The 19,880-nt window shown below is 54.6% G+C and overlaps 2 protein-coding genes across 2 annotated transcripts in view; one reads left to right on the plus strand and one right to left on the minus strand.

Annotated features, from left to right (window-relative positions):
- Positions 1-13,655, minus strand: part of PRPF6 (pre-mRNA processing factor 6) — a 34,719-nt gene extending 21,064 nt beyond the window's left edge. Inside the window, exons 1-9 of the mRNA XM_081256046.1 lie at positions 13,460-13,655; positions 11,728-11,896; positions 10,404-10,522; positions 7,981-8,059; positions 7,330-7,506; positions 6,953-7,108; positions 2,629-2,723; positions 2,019-2,175; positions 1,097-1,259 (exon numbers count right to left, since the gene is read on the minus strand). Coding sequence (XP_081112172.1) covers positions 1,097-1,259; positions 2,019-2,175; positions 2,629-2,723; positions 6,953-7,108; positions 7,330-7,506; positions 7,981-8,059; positions 10,404-10,522; positions 11,728-11,896; positions 13,460-13,530 — 1,186 coding nt within the window. The 5' untranslated portion in view covers positions 13,531-13,655. The remainder of the gene's footprint in view (positions 1-1,096; positions 1,260-2,018; positions 2,176-2,628; positions 2,724-6,952; positions 7,109-7,329; positions 7,507-7,980; positions 8,060-10,403; positions 10,523-11,727; positions 11,897-13,459) is intronic.
- A 1,557-nt stretch (positions 13,656-15,212) lies between these two features.
- On the plus strand, positions 15,213-19,648 carry SAMD10 (sterile alpha motif domain containing 10). Its single transcript, XM_081255976.1, has 5 exons — positions 15,213-15,360; positions 17,172-17,353; positions 17,434-17,605; positions 17,950-18,090; positions 18,288-19,648. Exons 1-5 carry the CDS (start codon positions 15,270-15,272, stop codon positions 18,308-18,310), a joined length of 609 nt encoding a protein of 202 aa, XP_081112102.1. The 5' UTR covers positions 15,213-15,269; the 3' UTR covers positions 18,311-19,648.
- The last annotated feature ends 232 nt before the right edge of the window (positions 19,649-19,880 follow it).

Genomic DNA, 19,880 nt, shown 5'->3' on the forward strand with positions numbered 1-19,880 from the left:
TGATGTCTATAAACCAACACAGGGGCTGACGCCCCGCCTGGCCTCAGGTTAAGCGTGGCAGAGCTGCAATCAAGACACCAGACCCAAGGGAGGAACACAAACTGGAACGCACACACACTCACACACGGTCAGAGTCACACACGAGTGGCCACCACCTGGCCCCTGACACACACAGAGAGCGGAGCGTCACGGGCCGCAGCCGACAGCCCCTGCACATCTGGTATCACACGCCCCTGACGGTTCACGAACACACACACCTCAGAAACAAGAGCTGGAAATGGCCCACCGCAAGCTGCCCTCAGTTCCCCAAAACACACCTATGCTACCCACGCTACAAATGCACGGGGAACAAGCCGTCTGCGCAGGCTTACTCCAGGTCAGCCCTCCGACCAGCTGGTGTTGAATCTGGAACAAAAGTCAAAAGCAGCATCTCCTCTACGGCTCCAGTGAAGGGAGCAATGCTGTTCTTTTCTCACTTCTGCAACAATGAAAAGCAAACTACCCACAAAAGCTCCATCTTGGCAGTGACTCCTAGGTGGACTCAGTTTCCCCGGCATGCAAACCGTTCAGCGTGCCACGAGCCAATGGCACACACACCAACACGCTGCCCTGCAGGAATTTCCCAAGACGGGAAGGAGTTAATTCACGTGCCACTCTGGTGCGACCACCGAGGCAGTTAAGACTCAGACCCGAGTGGCACCTTCTACCTGCTGCGGGCGGAGACGGGAAGGCTAGCGCTGCAAGGCCAGCTTCTAGTGGCTCCGCTGCCCTGCACACAGCACCTGCACGCGGCATTCCACAGCGCCACAGAGCACCTGCCCTCACCCAAGGCCACAGAGCAGGAAAAGGCAGGCGTGAGCTCTAAGCCCAAGCACCTCAACCAGAAGCTTCTCTGACAGAGGCTCCAAGGGCAGAAGCAACCCAGGCCAGACGAAGGCGTGGAGAGCGTCCCCCACTCTCTAAGCCCTCGCAGCAGAGCCCGAGCGAAGCAGCAGCGAGGCCGCTCCCCGGGCCGGCAACAGAGCAGGGGCTGCCCCCACCTTCAGGTCCACAGCCAGGCGGCGCCGCTCCTGCCGGGTCCCTAAGGGAGGCTCACCTTTTCGAAGAACCCGCTTCTTGGCGCGGATGTCTGTCTCCAGCTCTGCTGCTCTGATGTAAATCCTAACAGACTGTGGGAGGTGACGGACAGCCTGGGCCACCACGGCCTTGGCTGTGTCCCCAGGCTGCAACCTGGCTGCTTCCAGCCACACATCTTCACTCTGGGGGGCAAAGGGACAGGACAGACAGCGTACGCGCAGGCTGGTGGGGCGGCAGGCACCCCAGAAGGGCGCACACGAGCCTCGGAGACAGGGGGCCCAGGGTCCTCCCACCCGCGGGGCCCGGGGTTTACGGTGAGCTGGGCGCCCAGCACGCCTGCGCCAGAGACACCCTGAAAGCCCCACACGTGGGAGCGTAGCTACAGCACGTCTGTGCCTGTGTGGGAAAGACACGCCACCACACTGTGAGGAGAGCACAGCCTGCACTCAGGGTAGGAAGTCAGCCCACGACGAGGTGGAGACACACAGGCAGGAAGAGGTTCGGATTGATGCAAACGTCCTGGGGGGAGAACTCACAGGGCACCTCTGGCTGTCAGGGTGCCCCAGCCTTCACAGCCAGCGCACAGTCCCTCAGAGGGTCTCAGGGCTTTCTGGAGCTGATCTAATCACACGCCCTAAGAGTCAGGCCCACCTCCAGGTTTCTGACCTCAGGGTGGGCCAAGCGCTGAGCAGCCTGGCTCTCTCTAGTTCAGGTTATCTCCCTGTTGAAGTCGTGGCGGTCAGGCTTTCACTCCAAGTAAAAATAAGCAGGAAAAACCCTTTCCCACTTTTCTTCCCCTCCTCGCCTGTCCCACCGCCTGTAGCTTCAAGACCAAAAGGCAGGCAATTCCCTCCAAGTCCAGCTCACTCCCACGGCGTCCTGCGCGGCCCAGACGCTGAAGCCCCTCAGGGGCATGGTGCAGCTTGGGGAGGGCGCCCTACCTTGGGGCACATCTCTGTCCCCTTCATGATGAGGTTCCGAGCCACCTGCAGCTTCCCAGTGACTTCCTCCAGGCGGGCCGACGCGATCCAGGCTGGCGGGTGGTGAGGGTTTGTCTCCCGAACAGACTTGAGGAGCAGCCTGGCCTTCTTGATGTCACTGTGCAGGCGAGAAAGCACAGGGTCAGGCCACCACCCGCTGAGGGCGTGCCCGGTCCGGAGGAGGGTGCCACTGCAGACACAATGTCCAGACTGCCACATCTGATGCCCCTGCTGACAGAACCAAGTCAGAACTCAGTGGGCACCCTTCCAAGTCTGCGGCACCTCCACACACACAGGCATCGAGCCCAAGGTCAAGGTCAGAAACATGGGACGCAATCCGGAAGCTGCTCGCTAGCTCGGCGCACACACAGATTTGGAATGTTTGGAATGTAACAAATTTAATGTCCACAATGAACGGGTACGGATATACTTTAAACGAGAAATCAAACAATTCCACTCTACCTTTCTTAGAACATCCACATCCTGTTTTGGCTGCATATTTTTCAAATAAAATCCAACACATTCCCAGCAACCTGAGCCCACCCAGCCACTGGCCCTGCAGGGTACTCACTTGATGTCCCCTCCATGAGTCGGGATCATGGAATTCAAATCTGTCAGATAGCCTTTGGGGTCAACCACAGTCTGCCCACTCACCGAGTCAGATACCTGCAAGACAGGCCAAGCCCAGCTAGTCGGACAGAGCCAGGAATGCCTGGAACAAAGTCCTCAGAGGGTCCCTGAAGCCCCTTCCCATAATCCCGACTACCAGTGGGCATGAGAACTTTTAAGTAAGAAAACAACCTTAACTCAAACAATAGTTTGTAACGATCATAAGCAAATTTCACCCATACAGAATAAAGATTTTAGAAAAAAAAGAAAACATAAAAGTCCCGGGGGAAAAGCCTAACTGAACATAAGGTCCATCTAAGAAAGAGTGAAACCCAGAAATCACGAAGATCGATGATTTCAACTAATGTTCTCTACATTTTCACGAAGCAGTTCATTGTAGCATTCTCTCAAGTTGTGTCTTAAAAGTTACCATGACAACAACAAAAACAAAACCACCTGAGTCAAAAATGGGCAAAAAATGCAGCAGGACAAGAAAAGGATGAGAGGAAAAGTGATGGGAAGGAAGAAATAAAACTCCCTTTGTTTGCAGGTAACTTGATTGATTATCTATGCAGAAAATTTGAAAAAAATTAACAAAAAACTCCCAGAACTAATAGGTAATTACAGCAGGGCTGCAGGATACAAGGTCAATATCAATCACTGTCCTACATACCAGCAGTGAATATGTCGAATCTGAAATTAAAAACACAACAACATTTAGAAGAGCACCCAAAACTGTGAAACACAGTGGATCCTTGAACACGGGTTTGAACTGCGTGTGTCCATTTATACCTGGATTTTTCCCCTCAACACATACCACACCCGCTACACGATCTGCAGCTGGCTGAACCGACGGCCGTGGGCGGCCCTCGACTGCATACAGGGTCAGTGCCCCTAACACCCCACACTGTTCAAGGGTCAACCATACCTAGACATTAATCTAACAAATACGTACAAGATCTGTAAGAGGAAAAACTACAAAGCCTTAACAAATGAAATCAAAGAAAAACTAAATCAATGTAGAGAGATTCCATGTTCATGCCCAGGAAAACTCAGTATTGTCAAGATGTCAGTTCTTCCCAACTTTATCTGTAGATTCAACACATTCCCAATCAAAATCCCCGTAAGTTACTCTGTAGATATTGACAAGCAGATTCTAAAGTTCACATGGAGAGGAGGCAAAGGACCCAGAACAGCCAACACAACATTGAAGCAGAAAAACAAAGTTGGAGAACATGACCCAACTCAAAGACTTACTATGAAGGTATAGTAATGAAGACAGTGTGGTACTGGCAAAAAAAACTCCTAGACAACAACACAGGAAAAAATCTACATGAGCTGAGGTTTGGCAATTACTTTTTAGATACTACATCAAAGGCACAATCCATGAAGGTAAGAATTGATAAGCTGGACTTCATTAAAATTAAAAATTTCTGTCTGTGAAAGACACTGTCAGAAGAATGAAAAGACAAGCTATAGTCAGGAGGAAACATTTGGAAAAGACATATCAGATAAAGAACTGTTATCCAAAATACACAGAGAACTCTTAAAACTCAAGAAAACAAACAACCCGGGCAACTCCCTGGCAGTCTCACTGCCAAGGGCCGGGTTCAATCCCTGGTCGGGGAACTAAGATCCCGCAAGCCGTGCAGCATGGCCCCCCAACCCAAAAAAGAAAAAAAAAGGCAAATGACTTGAATAGACATCTCTCCAAGGAAGAGATACAAACTACCAATAAGCACATGAAAAGATGTTCAACGTCACCAATCAGGGAAATGCCAATGAAAAGCCACCATGAGCTACTACTTCACACCCATGAGGAGGGCTACTGTCAAAATGCCGAAAATAACCAATGTTGTCAAGGATGCAGAGAAGCTGGAACCCTTGTACAGTGCTGCCCTGCTGGAAGACTAAAATGGTGCAGCTGCTGTGGAAAACAGTATGGTGGTTCTTCAAAAAAGTAAACCTAGAATTACCATGTGATCTAGAAATTCCACTTCTGAGTTTATATCCAAAAGAACTGAAAACTGAAACTGAAACTGAAAACTGAACAGATATTTGTACACCAAGGCTCACAGCAGCATTAGTCACAATTGCCAAAAGGTGGAAGCAACCCAAGTGTCACGACAGATAACAAGATAAGCAAAATGCGGTTTATACATACATACAATGGAGCACCATTCAGCTTCAAAAAGGAAGGAAATGCTGACACCTGCTACAACATGCATGAGCCTTGAGAACATAAACCAAACTATGTGAAATAAAGCAGCCACAAAAGGACCAATACTGTATGAATCTATTCACATGCGGTCCCTAGAGCAGTCAATTCACAGAGACAGAAAGTAGGATGGTGGAGCCAGGGGCTAAGGTAGGGGATGAGGAGGACGTGTTGAACAGGGACAGTCTCAGTCTGGGAAGATGAGAAAGTGCTGGAGATGATGGTGGGGATGGGGCACAATATGGATGTACTCAATGCCCCTGGGCCATACACTTAAAAATGGCTAAAACTTTAAATTTTATCTTACACATATCTTAGCACAAAACATTACTATTTTTTCTCTACATTTTACACACAAGTGTGAAAGATAAACAACAAACTAGATCCCTGCAACATAAATGAAGCTCAACTTCACCACTCACAAGGATGCAAATTAAGTGGAGGCTTGTTGGAGGGAATGGGCCTCCCAGATTCGCGAAGACAAAGCCCCCTGACCAGAGCTGCCAAAGGGGTGGGGGTGGGGGGTGATGGATGGCACAGCCACCTCCCCCACGTTGCCTGCCTTTGAGAGACAATTTGGCACCTAAGTGAAAATATGCCAACCCAACAATTCCACTTGAAAGATACTGTAAAAATATTTACTTAAATCTGCAAAGATAGAAGCACGAGGAGTTCATCAAAACATGGTTTGTGGGGCCTCCCCGGTGGCACAGTGGTTAAGCATCCGCCTGCCAATGCAGGGAACATGGGCTCGATCCCTGATCTGGGAAGATTCCCACACGCCACGGAGCAACTAAGCCCGTGCGCCACAACTACTGAAGCCTGAGCGCCTAGAGCCCGTGCTCCGCAACAAGAGAAGCCACCGCAATGAGAAGCCCACGCACCTCAACGAAGAGTAGCCCCCGCTCGCCGCAACTAGAGAAAAGCCTGCACGCAGCATCGGAGACCCAATGCAGCCAAAAATAAACAAATAAATAAATTTATTAAAAAATTTTTAAAAACGTGGTTTGTAACCACAAACAAGCAGAATCCACCCAAAAGGTCCATCAATCAAAGACTAAATCGTGATATCCACAATGAACTACTCTCCAACTTATAAAGTAAATACATATCTAGTAACATGAAAACGTGCAATTTTTTGGATCTGTAAGCTACTATTTTTTTTTTTACTGTAAAATACCTGCTCACCATAAAAAACTCAAGTATAGCAAAAGCTCAATTAAAATTTAAGTTTTCCACTGAGGCAACAGGAATGGTTGAGTACTTCACTCTGCTGTTTTTCTAAGTATGTGTGAAATTTTTCCATAAAAATGTTTAACACAAAGCATTCCCCAGTGGTGTGGGTGTGCCGCCCTGGTCACGTCCTGGCCTGTGCAGATCCACACTCTCTTCAACACACACAACTACTCAGGGTCTGGTTTTCATGTGCATGATGACTCCTTCCTGATTTGCTGGTTCTCTTGACTTTACGGTGCTTTCTATTGTGCAAAAGTTTTTAATTTGTGTGTAGTCAATTTGAAAGTATTTTCCTTCACGGTTTCTGACGTGCATGTCATATGAGAAAGGGTCTTCGCCCTGCCTGGGTTTTCTAGAGCATGGAACCAAGTGCACGCCCCGTAAGGACACAGGGATTCACTAGGGTGCAGGAGGAACACACGTACGTTTAACTTTTATGTAAAGAGGGAAGGGCATTAAGCGACATCAACAGTAAGCACGTGGCCTGTCACGAGTGCCTGTCTGGGCTGCTCCTCAGGCAGCCCTCTGTCACCTGCCACAGACCCCAAGCCCCAAGGGAGCAGGAGAACTGCATCAGGTGGCCCTTTGCTGCTGGCACCGAAGGCAGCACACCTGTGCCCGCCCTCCGGGTCGACGCACGCACCAGCCTGAGTGCAGAATCCCATCACACTGTGTAATGGGACAGGGAATTGGACATGTCACAGGTCTGTTTAACATGTGACGAAGCACTTCAAAGGGTGAACTTTTCACAAATATAAATTAGTTTTATAAGCAAACCCAAAAATTCTGTAATATAATCTGTAGGAAAATAACGCGTGACACAACCTCTCACCTGGCTCAGCCTCATGTCCATCAAAGTGTTCCTGGCTTGGCCGATCTTCCTCATGTCCAGCTCACCTGTGCCGGGAGTCATCAGTCCAGGTGTCATCCCACCTGGGTATGGAGTGTTCAGTCCGCCTGGATAGGGTGTGTTCAGACCTCCAAATTGCTGGGGAAGCAAGGACAACACGCTGGCTTGCATCGCCTGCACTTCACTCTCATCTCTGGAACCTCTTCCCACTGGAGCCTGGCATCTGAACCAGCGGACAGACTCGGCCGCAGCACAGCCGCAGCACGTACTCCGGCTCCTCCAGCACCGCCCCCAACCCCCACCCTCATCTGTCCGACCAGACACAAGGAGCCCCGTTTGCCTTGTCTGTGGGTGCTCACAGTCTGCCGGGGATCTACTGATGTGTGGTTCTCTCCAGTCTGTAAATGTTTGGCAAAGAAGCTGTCCGGAACAGGGGTCAGCTTCTCATAGCGGGGGTTCCGCTGGCGCTTGTTTCTGGCATCGCCGACCTCAGGGATGCTCAGCCACTCTTCTTCTGTGACTTCCGCCAACTTCCTCTGGAAACACCCGGCCCCCAGACATTAATTCTCTGGCAGAACCGCACATGCACAAGAAAAATTACGTTCTCCCTGACCCCTACCGCCCACATCACGCCGCCTTAAGGACCCTGATGCACACACGGTTTATCTACCTCGCTTAGAAAACTCAACCTGTTGCATCTGCTCTACTTCACTGAGATGTAAATGGTTCTGTCAAAGCCCAGGGAACCCAGTTCAGAAAACCTGATGTCTACATGGACACAGTTACCAAGTTACAAAGAAACCAGCTCCTCCGTCCCCCCTTTTCTGCGGAGGAGAGCTTGTCTGCACACGCGTACGCTTAAGCACACCCAGGCAGGGCCCTTCTTCTACCCTCTGAATTAAAGCAAGAGCAGAGTGAGCAGCGCTGTGCTCGTCTCATCAGCTGTGCCCCAGCGCGTCTGCCCTCCGCTGGGGAGGCCACGAGGAGCAGCAGGCCACCCTTCTGCTCACTTTGAGGTCTGAGAACTGCTGCTGGATCTTGGGGCGCTCCATGCGGTATTTCTCAATTTCTTCTTTCTCCCTTTGCTCCCTAGAAGTACAATGTGTGCACGTGTTAGAAACCCTGGATGTCCATATCCTGAAACACAGTCACTTCATTATCCTTCCTAATTAAGTCACCAAAAAGAGTAATCCCACACACTTAGCAGTTAAATCAAATCTACTTTAAGGCAACAATGGATACATTCACAAATGACTCAACTTGCTACCAGATGAAAACACCAGAACTCACTAAAATAAAAAGCAAGCTGTCTTACTCCATTAAATACTTGCATTTGCACACAGGTATATTTCCTGCTTTAAAATTCGATAAAATCCCAAAGGTGAGGCCATCCTCTGAATAACTCAGCTCAGAAGAAAAGCTGAACCGTTGTCCTAGTCACCCATCCAAATGGGTTCCCGGTGACTTAGGACCAGGTCGTATGTGAACACAAAGAGCCGTGGGCAATGGTGACAAAGTAACGACCCAGTTAGGCAAACCGGAGTAGACATGAGCCCAGCAGCCAGGGCTTCCCAACGCTGAGATTTACGTTTCCCTCCGCAAGGTCAGACAGGAACTTGAATGCGTTGTGAATAATGACGTGCTTGGAAAAGACAAGCACCTCTCGACCGGCTGGAGACAGCCTGGCATCACAGCTCCTGACGGGAAGCAACTCGCACAGTTACCGTCAGGTTTTCTGGCCAAAGATGTTCCACCTGATCTGAATCAAGCCTCAGGCTCCAACTTCCAATCCACAGGAAACGCTGAGAGCGTAACAAGGAAAAGGGTGCCACGAGGAGGTGGGCAGTCATTCCGTAAAGGGGGGGTGGTGGCTAGGAGACATGCCGGAGGAGTGGCACTGATTGCGTCATGGCTTGTAAAAGGCAGTTCTACAATATTCTGGAGACAAGCAGGGAACACTGGATGTGGACTGGCTACCAAGTAACAAGGATGGACTGCTCAGCGCCAGGGCGAACTGACCCCAACGGGACCCAGCAAAGCCCACCTGCAGAAGCAGAAGAAGTGAACGTGCAAACCGAATAGTGCAGACTACGTGGGGGCACACGCCTGTCTGCTGCGCTGTTCTTTCTGCTTTTCTGTATTGTGAAAAGTTTTCAAAAGCCAACCACTTCCCTAAAACCACTTAATACAACAACTTTCTGTATGTGTCCACATCCCTCAGATTTTTTTAATGAATGAATTCCAGAAGATTGGAATCAAGTCTTCTTTAATATGGAAAACCACCTAATTACGATACGTATAAGTTCATGCCCATTGATTAAATAACATGCTTTTAAAAAACTCCCCTGAAGAACGGTACTTCACTCTTCTAATGTGATTTTGAAAAAACTAAAAATTCTACAAGTTATGAAAAGAAAACTGTATGTATAATGAGCAACAGAAAGAAAAAAGTAAACCAGAATGTTAACTGTCAACTTCCAGGCTTGTGAATAAACATTACGCTCTTACTTACACTTAATCTTATTGTCCTAATATTCTAGAGTGAGAATGCATTCTTTTTGTAGTAAAAAATATAAAAATGTTATGAAGCAATAAAACTTATAGTTTGCAAGATCCTATGTTGATTTTGCATGTATTTCCCCAGAAAATGACAAGGAATCAGAAAGTTGCCAATGAGGTAACATCAATAGGACGGACGTGCTGGGCCAAGTTCAGTCCAACACACCCACGTGAGAGCCCCAGAGGGAAAACAGGAGGGCTCTGTGGGGGAGTGGTCTTCCCCCAACGGACCCCCAGAAACACAGGGTGCCCCTCCCTCAGCTTGCCTGGGCCTCGCAGCCTCCAGCTCACTGGAGTCCGTCCCCACCAGCCCAGCTCAACAATGACCTGTGCAGTAAGATCCTCAAGACACAGCCGCATGCCCACGAGGACTGCGATGGTCATCTGCCATCTTCAGTGAGCCTCCACATTACTTAATATACACTCATCAACATCACCACGCCCATTTCAAAGATGGTAACCCTGATGCATAGGCAGAATAATCCCCCAAATTCTGTCGATTTCTGGGAAGTCAAACACGGAGTTCCCAAGCTCTCCACTCCAGTCCCCAGGCCCCAAGGCTACTCTGCAACAGTCCAGGGTTTTCCAAGTATGGCTGCCACAGACCAAGCCCCAGGCAGCCTCAAAGCTGAGCAGACACATGTCCTATTCTTGCAACTTCTCTCCAAGTCTGAAATAAATTGAAATGAAACTTTCTGGGACTTCCCAGGCAGTCCAGCAGTTAAGACTCTGTGCTTCCACTGCACGGGGGCACGGGTTTGATCCCTGGTCGGGGAACTAAGATCCCGCAGGCCACGCGGTGCAGCCCAAAAACAAACAAACACTTTTTTTTAAGTTGGATAAACACAGCATGAAGAGCGATAATTTGTCTTACCTTCTCTCTTTCCTTCTTTCATCCATCCTTTTATCCAGGGCTGCATAGATAGCATCTGCTTCCTCGTCATCTTTCTCGTAGGGCCCACTTGAGAAGAGGCTCCCAGCATAGCCGTTAAACTGAGAACCAAACAACATACTTAGAGTGTCAGCTTTTCTCCAATACGACCCCCACTAACAGAAACATCAATAGAGCACGTCTAGCTGCAAAATGCTTGCTCAACAATTTTTTTCAATCGGTCGAACCCAAATTGAAGGATGACAAAATAGCTGATGAGTACTCTTCAAAATTGTCAAGGGCATGAAAGAGAGAGTATCCACACCAACCAGAGGACACTAAGGAGGCACAATTAAATGCAAGGTGGGGTCCTGGGCCAGAAGTAGGACACAGGTGGAAAAACCAGTGGAATTCAAGTAACATCTACAGGTTAGTTAACACTGCTGCGTCAGTGTTAATTTCCTGGTTTCAATAACAGTACCAGGGTGCACCGAATACCCAATTCAATATCCTGGGATAAACCGTAATGGAAAAGAATGTATATATCTGTATAACTGAGTCACTTTGCTGTACAGCAGAAATTAATACAACATTGTAAATCAACTATACCTCAAAATAAAAACAAAAATAAAATAAATAAAAATTAAAAAAATAGGGACTTCCCTGGCAGCCCAGTGGTTAAGACTCCATGCTTCCACGGCAGGGGGCACTGGTTCGATCCCCGGTCGGGGAACTAAGATCCCACATGCCATGCAGCGTGACCAAAAAAATGAAAATTTTTAAAAATTTAAAAATAAAAAAATAATAATAGTACTAGGGTCATGTGAGATGGGGAGAAACTTGTGAAGAGTATGCAGGAAGCCTCCATGTTATTTTTGAAAGTTCTCTGTAACTTTACAATTACTCGAAATTGAATTTTTAAAAAACTTTTCTCTGAGGAAAAATGCCATCTGTTGTAACATATCTGTAGAAAACTTCAATAGACCAAACATGAATTCATTAAGAAAATAAGCACTAAAGCAAAAGAAGGTAAATATTACCGGTTCCACTTAAAATTTTCATCATTAAAGACCAGCCAAGACACAGCACCAACGCAACAGTTCTAATATTTGCAAGTGTACCTCTTCTGAAGAGACCACAAAAGGGCACATTTCTTTATACTTTTCCTGCTCCCCTCTCAAGCTCTGTTTCAGCTATCCCCTATCCCCTACCCACCGACTAGCTGAAACAGCCAATGTACCCATCACTCCAAGGCACTCATCACAGATGCCAACAGCACACTGGGTTAAGAACATGGACGCTGGCCGGGGAGCCCCTCACAAGTCACCTCATCGTAGTTGGTGTCATTCAGATCCTCATCATCGTCATCCGCAGCCTGGCTCTTCTTCATCTGGTCGCCGACAGTCCTCTTGCCTGGGGGCGCATGGCGGTCATCCACAGGATCATTGGCATCCCGGGCAGGCCCGATGTCCGAGCGGGTGGTGAAGCCAGTAGCACTGCAGGAGACCCCAAGATGCCCATTTATCTGAGTGGCCTTGTTCCTGTGCCAAGACCCTCCACAGTTGTCACCTAATGACCCCTCTTTTTCTAACTCCTCTGGGAAACCTCCAAAGAGCCCAGAAGCAGTGAACTCCACACAACTGTCCTCTTCAAGAGAGAAACCTGAGAAGGTTCTCAGGCTCCCTTCTGCCACCCCACATTCTCCTTGAGGGAGATTCCCCCGGGCACCAGACCGCCCTGCTCCCAGGTCACAGTCTCCCGTTTCCAACGATCTGCCAATCAGCCCTCTCTCTGAATCCAACCAGGCCCCCAAACCCAACGCGGCCCAGTCGGAGGTCCTCTTCTGTGCCTGCCCTACAGCTGCCCTGGGTTGTTTCCGCCGATGGTGGCAGTGCCGTCGTCCCAGGCACCACGGCATCAGCTTTGCCTCCCTCTCCCTCCCATCCGTCTCTAAATTCTACGGGGTCTACCGCCAAAATCCCTCCTCCGAGACCATGACTCCCACCGCAGCTGGGATCCAAGTCAGCTACCCCTGCACGGAGCTTCCCCGTGCTTCGGCACAGCTCTGAGCGCGGCGCACTGCGGTGTCTACTCCTCCGGGGCCGACAGGGCCCGCCACCCACCGCACATCCCACCCGCACAGACTCCTCACAGTTCCTTCCTCTTCCTCCACGCCTCATCTTCCTTCTCAAATGCCCAACACACAAAGCAGCAGTTTTTCCTCTAACCCTGCCACATCTGAACACCCCTACGTCCTTCTGAACTTGGCTCAGATGTTGATCGCTGGAACCCCAGAATTCTAAATCTGTTCCTCTTTATGTACTTATGCATGCAAACACCTCATCTCCCCTAGTAAACTGCAGGTCCTCTGAAGACACTGTCAAGATCTTAGACTTGTGTGTGCCCCAGATTCTAACGTCCATAACGCTGGACATAATACTCCCAACAAGAGAAACCTGATCAGATGAATAACAAATAAACAGGGTGACGATGCCTGCTCACGTGCTCAACAATACACGATAGTCATCTGACCTCGGGGACCCAGTCACAAGGCTCACAGATGCCATCCCTACCCCTGGGGAGTAGAGAGTCTGAAGAAGCAGCAATGTGACCACCAGCACCTCAGGGGAAGAATGAGGTACCACCGTGAGAGGCCACACAGAGGACTCCAGCCCGGATCGTGAGGAGAGAATCAGTCACGCTCAAGCCAAGGATGGGGGGGGGGGGCCGGCCTGCCCGGCCTGAGCTGGGGGGAGGGTAGCCACGGTGCTCCGACTACCTGACGCAGATTTGCGTCCTCGCCACGGCAGACTCGCAAGACGGTGCTGCCGCCCACCCCGGGGAGAGAAACCGGGCTCAGAATCGTCGCTTCAAGCCCAAGCGTCCCGCCTCCTAGGGGCAGACAGCCTCCCTCGGGTCTGCCCTAACCCAGAGCGCCGTTCTTCCCAACAAGATCAGGCCAACCCCGCGCCATCCCTGTTCTCGTCCTCCCCGTCGCTGTCGGCGGCCGCCCAGACCCGGGCCCCTTCCCCCAGCGCGCGGCCCGCCCCAGGCCTCACCCCCGGCCCAGCCCCGGCACGTAGCCGAGCGGGGCGGGCATGCCCAAGAACGGCTTCTTCTTCTTGTTCATGGCGCCGGTGACGCCGACGGCCAAGAAGGGAAGGGATGGAGGCCGCGGCCGGAGACGAAAATCCACACACGTCCGAGGCCCTGTAACAGGAAGGATCGCAGCCCGCGTCACCCGCGCCCCGGAAGCAGAGCCCGTGGTCCCACGTAGCCCCGCCCACCGCGGATTCCCTGGGCGGAAGTTTCCGAAACTCGACTTCCGGCGGCTCCCGGCGGCTCTGGACCGCGGCTAAGCGGACAGAGACGCGGCGAGCGCATGTGCTGTAGCGCCCGCTCCTGGTGCGGCGGGCAGGCGATGTGCTCCTGGACTAGCCCTGGGGGACCTCAAAACTGAACAGGGGCGGCCCTGCTTACTGCGTGTTTTCGATGCATTTCCGAGACTTGCCTGTACGAGCAGGACCCATGGGTCCCCTTCATCCCTGAGCCTCCCACCCTGCCCTTCAGAGTCGCCTTGGCCCCGGGGCAGGGCCTAACACACCTGAGCAGGCTGCACACCTAGCCGACTGTGTAGGGCTTGTGCGGGGTGTATGTGCCCCGATCGCGGTACAGACTGCTGCCCTAGCTCTCCGCGCTCAGACTCCTGGGCCCCGCCCACACCCCCACCATACCCTGAACATTCCGGTGATTCCGGTGACCGTGGGAGCCCAGACCCTAGAGAGCTAATTGACGAAAATAAATAAATGCAGCAGAACAAGTCAGTATGTGGGCATGGGCGGTCACAGCATGTGGGTGAATTCCGTGTGTGTTGGTGCGCAGGGGTGCAAGTCCGACCACCCGTGCTCATATTTTAGGTGGACACGCAGGACTGTTATCTGGATACATGACTGTGTGTCCATGTGCACCTTTGCTGAGGTGGCGGTGGGACATTCTTTGGTCCCCACATACACCTGGGGAGAGCCCTTGGGCTCTTGGCAGAGCAGGCAAAAAGCTGGTCACAAGTCTAGCCTTCTGCTGGACCAGGCAGCCCCCAGCCCACCCTAACACTTCTCACTGGAGTCCTGAAGCAAGCACATCCCTCCTGCCTGCTGCAGCCCCCTCGGAGTTTCTCTCTCCTCCCCGTCCCCAGCCTACCCCTTTTCGGTGCCATATCCTGGGCACTGAGCCAGATTCTGGGGCTACAGAGGGAAGGGGAGAGACCCTGATGTCCACCTGAAGTTCACAGAGTGGGGAGGGGAAGGTAAGAGAGGGTCAAACTGGCTTCTCTAGGGAAGCAAGTGTCCATTCGAGGGAGAAACCTCCAGAGAGGTCTGGAGAATGCATGAATAAACGAATGAGTAAGTAAATTGACAAAGGAGAATGGAGGGAAGTGGTGGGTCTGGCCCTTGACCTAGGCCCCATGGGGCAGAGGGTCCCAGGAGCAGGTAGGAGACCCCCTCCTCTCCATCCGCAGAGAGGACTAAGGTACCCTCAGATGCTCCTGCAGACGCCTGGACCCCGGGCGGCCGCACAGAGTCACTCGTCCCTGGCGCCATGCCCAGGTGCGCACAGCCGCCCCTTGCCCTGGCAGACGCCCTCCGCGCTCGCACATCCGCGCGCCGCCGACACCCCTCGGAGCTCCCGGAGCGCGCCCCGCTCTCAGGGATCGGCAGCAGGTGCCTCGCCGCGCAGACTCGCCGGGCGCGGGGACCGGCTCGGGCGCGGGGCCGGCTGGGGCGGGGCAGCGGCGCGCGTTCCCCGCCGGCCACACGGGCCGCCCTGCGCCCGGCGAGGGGCGTGTGCACCGGCTGGGGACCGGCGGGCCCCATGTTCACGGAGCTGAGGACCAAGCCGAGCTCCCCGCGAGGCCGCGCCGGGGCTGTGCGCGCCGGCTTCGGGGAGCGCCGGGATGTGGACGGTGAGCAGGGCTGGACCCGGGCGCGGAGCTATCGCGGTCTGGGGGGCTCGAGGACCGGAGGGACAGGGCCAGGTCCTAGCGAAATCCAAACTGCAGCTGCGCTCGAAGTAGGGGGCGCGTCCCGGCCGAACGGGGTTCCCGGTGTCTTTATCCCGCGCTGGGGAGAGGGCGGGGGGGGGGAGGCGGTCAGGCCTTGGGGATCGGTGCGCCCTGGTTTGGGGGAGGTGACCCGCCGAGGCTCCTGTCCCCAGGCTAGGACCACCCTGCGGTCACCTGTTCCTTCGCGCGGAGAAAACCTTCCCCGGCCCCTGCAGTGGGGCCCAGAGGGGGTCCCCGCCCCATTTCCTCCTGGAATTCTGACGTTGGGGCTGGAAAGGAGGGACGGACCGACAGACGGACCGAGAGCCCTCCCCCATCGCGGGCAGGAAATGGGCGGGGCCCGGCTGGCCCAGGACAGGTGCGGCGCGGGCAGAGGCGTCCGACTGGTTCTCCGGCCTGGAGGCCCCTCCAGGCGAAGCCCTGCGACCCGGGCGCCCCTCCCCCGAAACGTGCCTGCTTAGAATGAGTCTCCTCCCACCGTACTAGAACCACCCTCGGCCACGCCCTCTGTCTGACCCCAGACCTCAAATTGAGAGTTGCCATTCCAATTCCAGAAAGTTGTAAGAATGGGGAGGGAGGAGGGGGAGGAAGATGTGGGTTTCCCTCATTACTGAAACCTCCTGGGCACATCACCAAGCCCTGCCCTCAGTGGGGGTGAGAGGCTGTGTCTGCGGTAGGAGGGTCACTAACACTCCTGCTGAGGGGGTGGGGGAAGGACCCCGGCCTGGGAACCCGATCCTGCCTGCTGAGTCAGGGCGTGGATGCTGTAAGATGGGGCAAGGCTGGGCCCTGCTTCCTGTCTCTCCCCAGGGCTCTGTTGACTTATGGACACCACACGGAGCCTTCATCCATCCATTCAGTCATTCACAACGTTTCTGGGCACCTCCTGTGTCCCAAGACCTGCGCAAGGCCTTGGGAGGAGTCAGTCCGGGTGTCTACCCTCCTCTGACCCCTGTCAGCAACCAGCACAGAAACGATGGTAAAACTAAAACGTGATGAGCGTAACGAAGCTGGCATGGGAAGAGAAAGCACAGGGCGTCAGCCTGGGTCCCCGAGCGCGTGGTTGCAGCCTGTGTGCCTGTGCTGACACTGCCATGCCCAGGAGCTGCCCTGGGCCAGGGTGCCTGCAGGAAGGCGGAGCAAGAACCTTGTGGGCTTTGCCCAGAGTTCAGGCTTCTTCTTGTTCACAAGTCACAGCCAGTGAGCACAGCAGGACAGAGGCCAAGCCTCCAACGAACGCCAGGTGGGGCTGCAGGGACCAGGTGCCTTCAACGACGTGGGCAGGCAGCCCAGCCACAGGGGTCTCCCCACCACACAGAGTCTCCCAGGACGCTGGGGCTGCGTTTCCGCACAGGCAAGTCCTGTGCGTGCGTGCGCCCTGGTCTGATGTGGCTATGCCAGCCCAAGGAGAAGACCAGGGCCGTCCCAGGAGAGCCCCACCTGGTTCTGAGTGTGAGGCTCCCTGGTGGGCATGTCTCTCTCTAATTAAACAGAATCCATCCTGCTCCCCAGAGCACAGACTATGCTTCTTGAAGGTGGAGTTCTCAGGACAGCTCATGCACACTTCCTTCTCTTTGGGGAGGCTTGGGAACCCCTAACTGGGAACGTGCCTCTCCTCTTCCGTGGAGGGAAGATGGGCTGAGCAGGAAGCCGGATCACAGGGAGCGAGCCCCTGCCCCTGACCGCTGTGACCAGGCACCCCTGCTTTGCAGCCACTGCCCACTTCAGCTTCTGCCGGACCCTCCTGGAGCAAACGGTGTCGGCCGAGAGCATCCCCTGCCCTCTGCCTCGGACCCCGGGCACCAGCCTCACGTGGCACGACTCCCGCAGCCAGAGGGCAGCTGGCAGCCGGCAGGTCAAGCTCCTTCAGCAGCCCGGCACCGAGGCCCCCCAGGTACCCACCCACACACTACACCCACCTCAGCCCCTGCGCTCCCTGCCACCCCACTCCACCGGCCACCCCTCTTCCCACAGGGCCGGCTGTACTCTGACCACGATGGCCTGTACCACACAAGCCCCTCCCTGGGTGGCCTGACGAGGCCCGTGGTCCTGTGGAGTCAGCAGGACGTCTGCAAGTGGCTCAAGAAGCACTGTCCCCACAACTACCTCGTCTACGTAGAGGCCTTCTCCCAGCACGCCATCACCGGTGCCGTGGGGGGCTGGGGGGCTGGGGTGTGGCAGGGGTGGGCTCCCCGGAGAGCCTTCTCCCCCTCCCCTCTCTCTTCTGCTTCCTCCCCAGTCGGCCTCTCCGTCTGGGTCTTCGTCTCTGTTTCTGTCGTCGCCTGGCTTCGCTCTGCTCAGCCTCCAGTCCTCCTTGCCCTCCCTCCGCCTCTCTCCCTCCCTTGCCCTGTCTCTCTGAGTCTCTCTCTGCATGTCTGTCTCTGCCCACCCAACCCACTTCTTCCTCTCTCTCCCTTCTCTCTCTCTGCCTTTGCTCTCGAAGCCCCTTGGATGGCAACCTCGGCTCAACCCCTCTCCCCTCCCTCCCAGGCCGGGCACTGCTGCGGCTGAACGCGGAGAAGTTGCAACGGATGGGGCTGGCGCAGGAGGCGCAGCGGCAGGAGGTGCTGCAGCAGCTGCTGCGCCTACAGGTGCGCGAGGAGGGGCGGAGCCTGCAGCTGCTCAGCCAAGGTCAGTGGGAGGAGCCAGGAATGCCCACAGGTTCAGAAAGGCCTGGGGGGGCTGGGCCTCGAGGCCCCGGAGTGCAGGGTGGGTGGGTTGACCTCAGGAGGGTGGCCGGGGGCCCCAGTAAGGGCTGTCCTGCACCTGCGGCAAGAGGGGATGATGCCAGAGGCCCCTGACCCTCCTCATCCCCATTCACCCCATAGCTTCCTTCGGAAACATGTCCTAGCTGCTGCCTAGGCTTGAACGCCGGACCTCAGCACTGTGACCGGAGCCCCTGACGAGGACGACGCGGAGCTGGCCGTGCAGCCCCTCTCAGACCCCGCGTGAGGCTCCGGGGGCCAGCCCCTGGACAGGTGGGACGGGCATCGCCACGTCCAGCCACCTCTGGTTGTGCACTCCGGGCCGTGCCTGGGAGTGGGCGGGCGGGCGGGCAGGGGCTGCTTGAGTGGGGCCCTTCCTCCCAGGACCTGAGCCCAGGTCCACACCCTGGTGCTGCTGGCAGCCTGGAGGGCAGCCACCGGGAGCCAGAGCCGGTGTGGACATCCCCCCAGACTCCCAAGGAGTCTGTTTATTTATATTCCCTTCACCGGCACCCTCCATCGCCTGCTGAGTCACGCGTCTTCTAGGCATCCTGCCCTCCCCCAGGGCCAGAGGTCTGCCCCCTCACCCCGTTTACGCCCTCCCCCAGCCCCTAGAGGACTGCCCGCACAGGTGGGGTAAACTGCCAAGGCTCCCTTTGGTGTGTGGCCCTCCCCTGTCCTTGCCTAGAGAATGGTCATCGGCCCAGCCAGCCACTGTGCCAAGTGCTGTGACTCAGTTTTGAAACCCTTACCACGCCCCCATCTACTCATGGGGACTGGAACACACGCCCAAGACCTGACCCCCAGGAGGACCCCACGCCCAGTGCCCAATACCAGGCTCACCTGTGTCCTGGCCTTAGGTTGGGGGACAGCTCCCTCTTCCCAGGGTCATGGAGACTGCCTTCCAGGCTTAGTCATGGGTGGGCGTTCCCACTGCCCCTTTCCCAGGAGAACCCGGATCCACACAAGAACTGTTCTGACAGCTGCACCCCCCAGGCCCACCCAGTGGAGACCCAGCCAGCACCTGAGCAACCACTCCGTGGGCCCAGCAGGGGGGTAGCTAGGGAGTCCCGGCAGCCCCACCCTCTTGCACCTCTGCCCACTCAATCCCCTAGGGGATTCTGAAACTCTCGGGGGTAAGATGAGGCTGAGCCACCAGACCCCAATCCGTGCCCTGTGCCAGCCTCAGGATGGGAGGTTGGTTGCTGCAGGTCCCATGTGGAATTTGAACAACTGGCCTGGTGCCCCCCATCCCGTGCGCCTCCCCATGGGAAGCCCCTCATCCTGCCCGGCTGCCCTGAATATCCCTGGCCACCTCATGCCATCACGACATGACCCTTTCCAGGGAGCCCTTCCTGCCTCTCTCCCCTTTTCCCTCCCTGTCTTGGACCCTCAGCCCCGCTGTGTTCCTGTCTCATCTTCCTTGTTTTGCGCTTTTTTATATTCTGACAAAAAAATCAGAAATAAACTTGGTTCTCAAGTGCCGCGAGTGTGGTGTCCGACTCTGGCCACCCAGGCATGTGGGGGACGCTCAGAGCCTTGAGTGGGGCCTGGGCCTGGGAGGAGGGGGCGCCTGGGCCAGCTGCCTCCAGCTGGGGCCACCAGGGGGCAGTCGTGTCCCATCCTGGTGGGGCGCCTGTGTACCCCAGGCCCCTGCTGGCCCCAGCTGCCCCATGGGCCGCACCCAGAGACAGGGACACAGGTGTGTTAGGTTCC

The sequence above is a fragment of the Mesoplodon bidens genome (genome assembly GCF_964165515.1).
Source record: "Mesoplodon bidens genome assembly, chromosome: 15".
NCBI classification, from domain to species: Eukaryota; Metazoa; Chordata; class Mammalia; order Artiodactyla; family Ziphiidae; genus Mesoplodon; species Mesoplodon bidens.

Excerpts from the sequence above, each read along its gene's own strand:
- SAMD10 (XM_081255976.1), top strand. The coding sequence starts at position 15,270 with ATGTTCACGGAGCTGAGGACCAAGCCGAGCTCCCCGCGAGGCCGCGCC. Across the intron at positions 17,606-17,949 it reads CTCCCAGCACGCCATCACCG|GCCGGGCACTGCTGCGGCTG; the intron begins GTGCCGTGGGGG and ends CCTCCCTCCCAG. Across the intron at positions 18,091-18,287 it reads CCTGCAGCTGCTCAGCCAAG|CTTCCTTCGGAAACATGTCC; the intron begins GTCAGTGGGAGG and ends TTCACCCCATAG.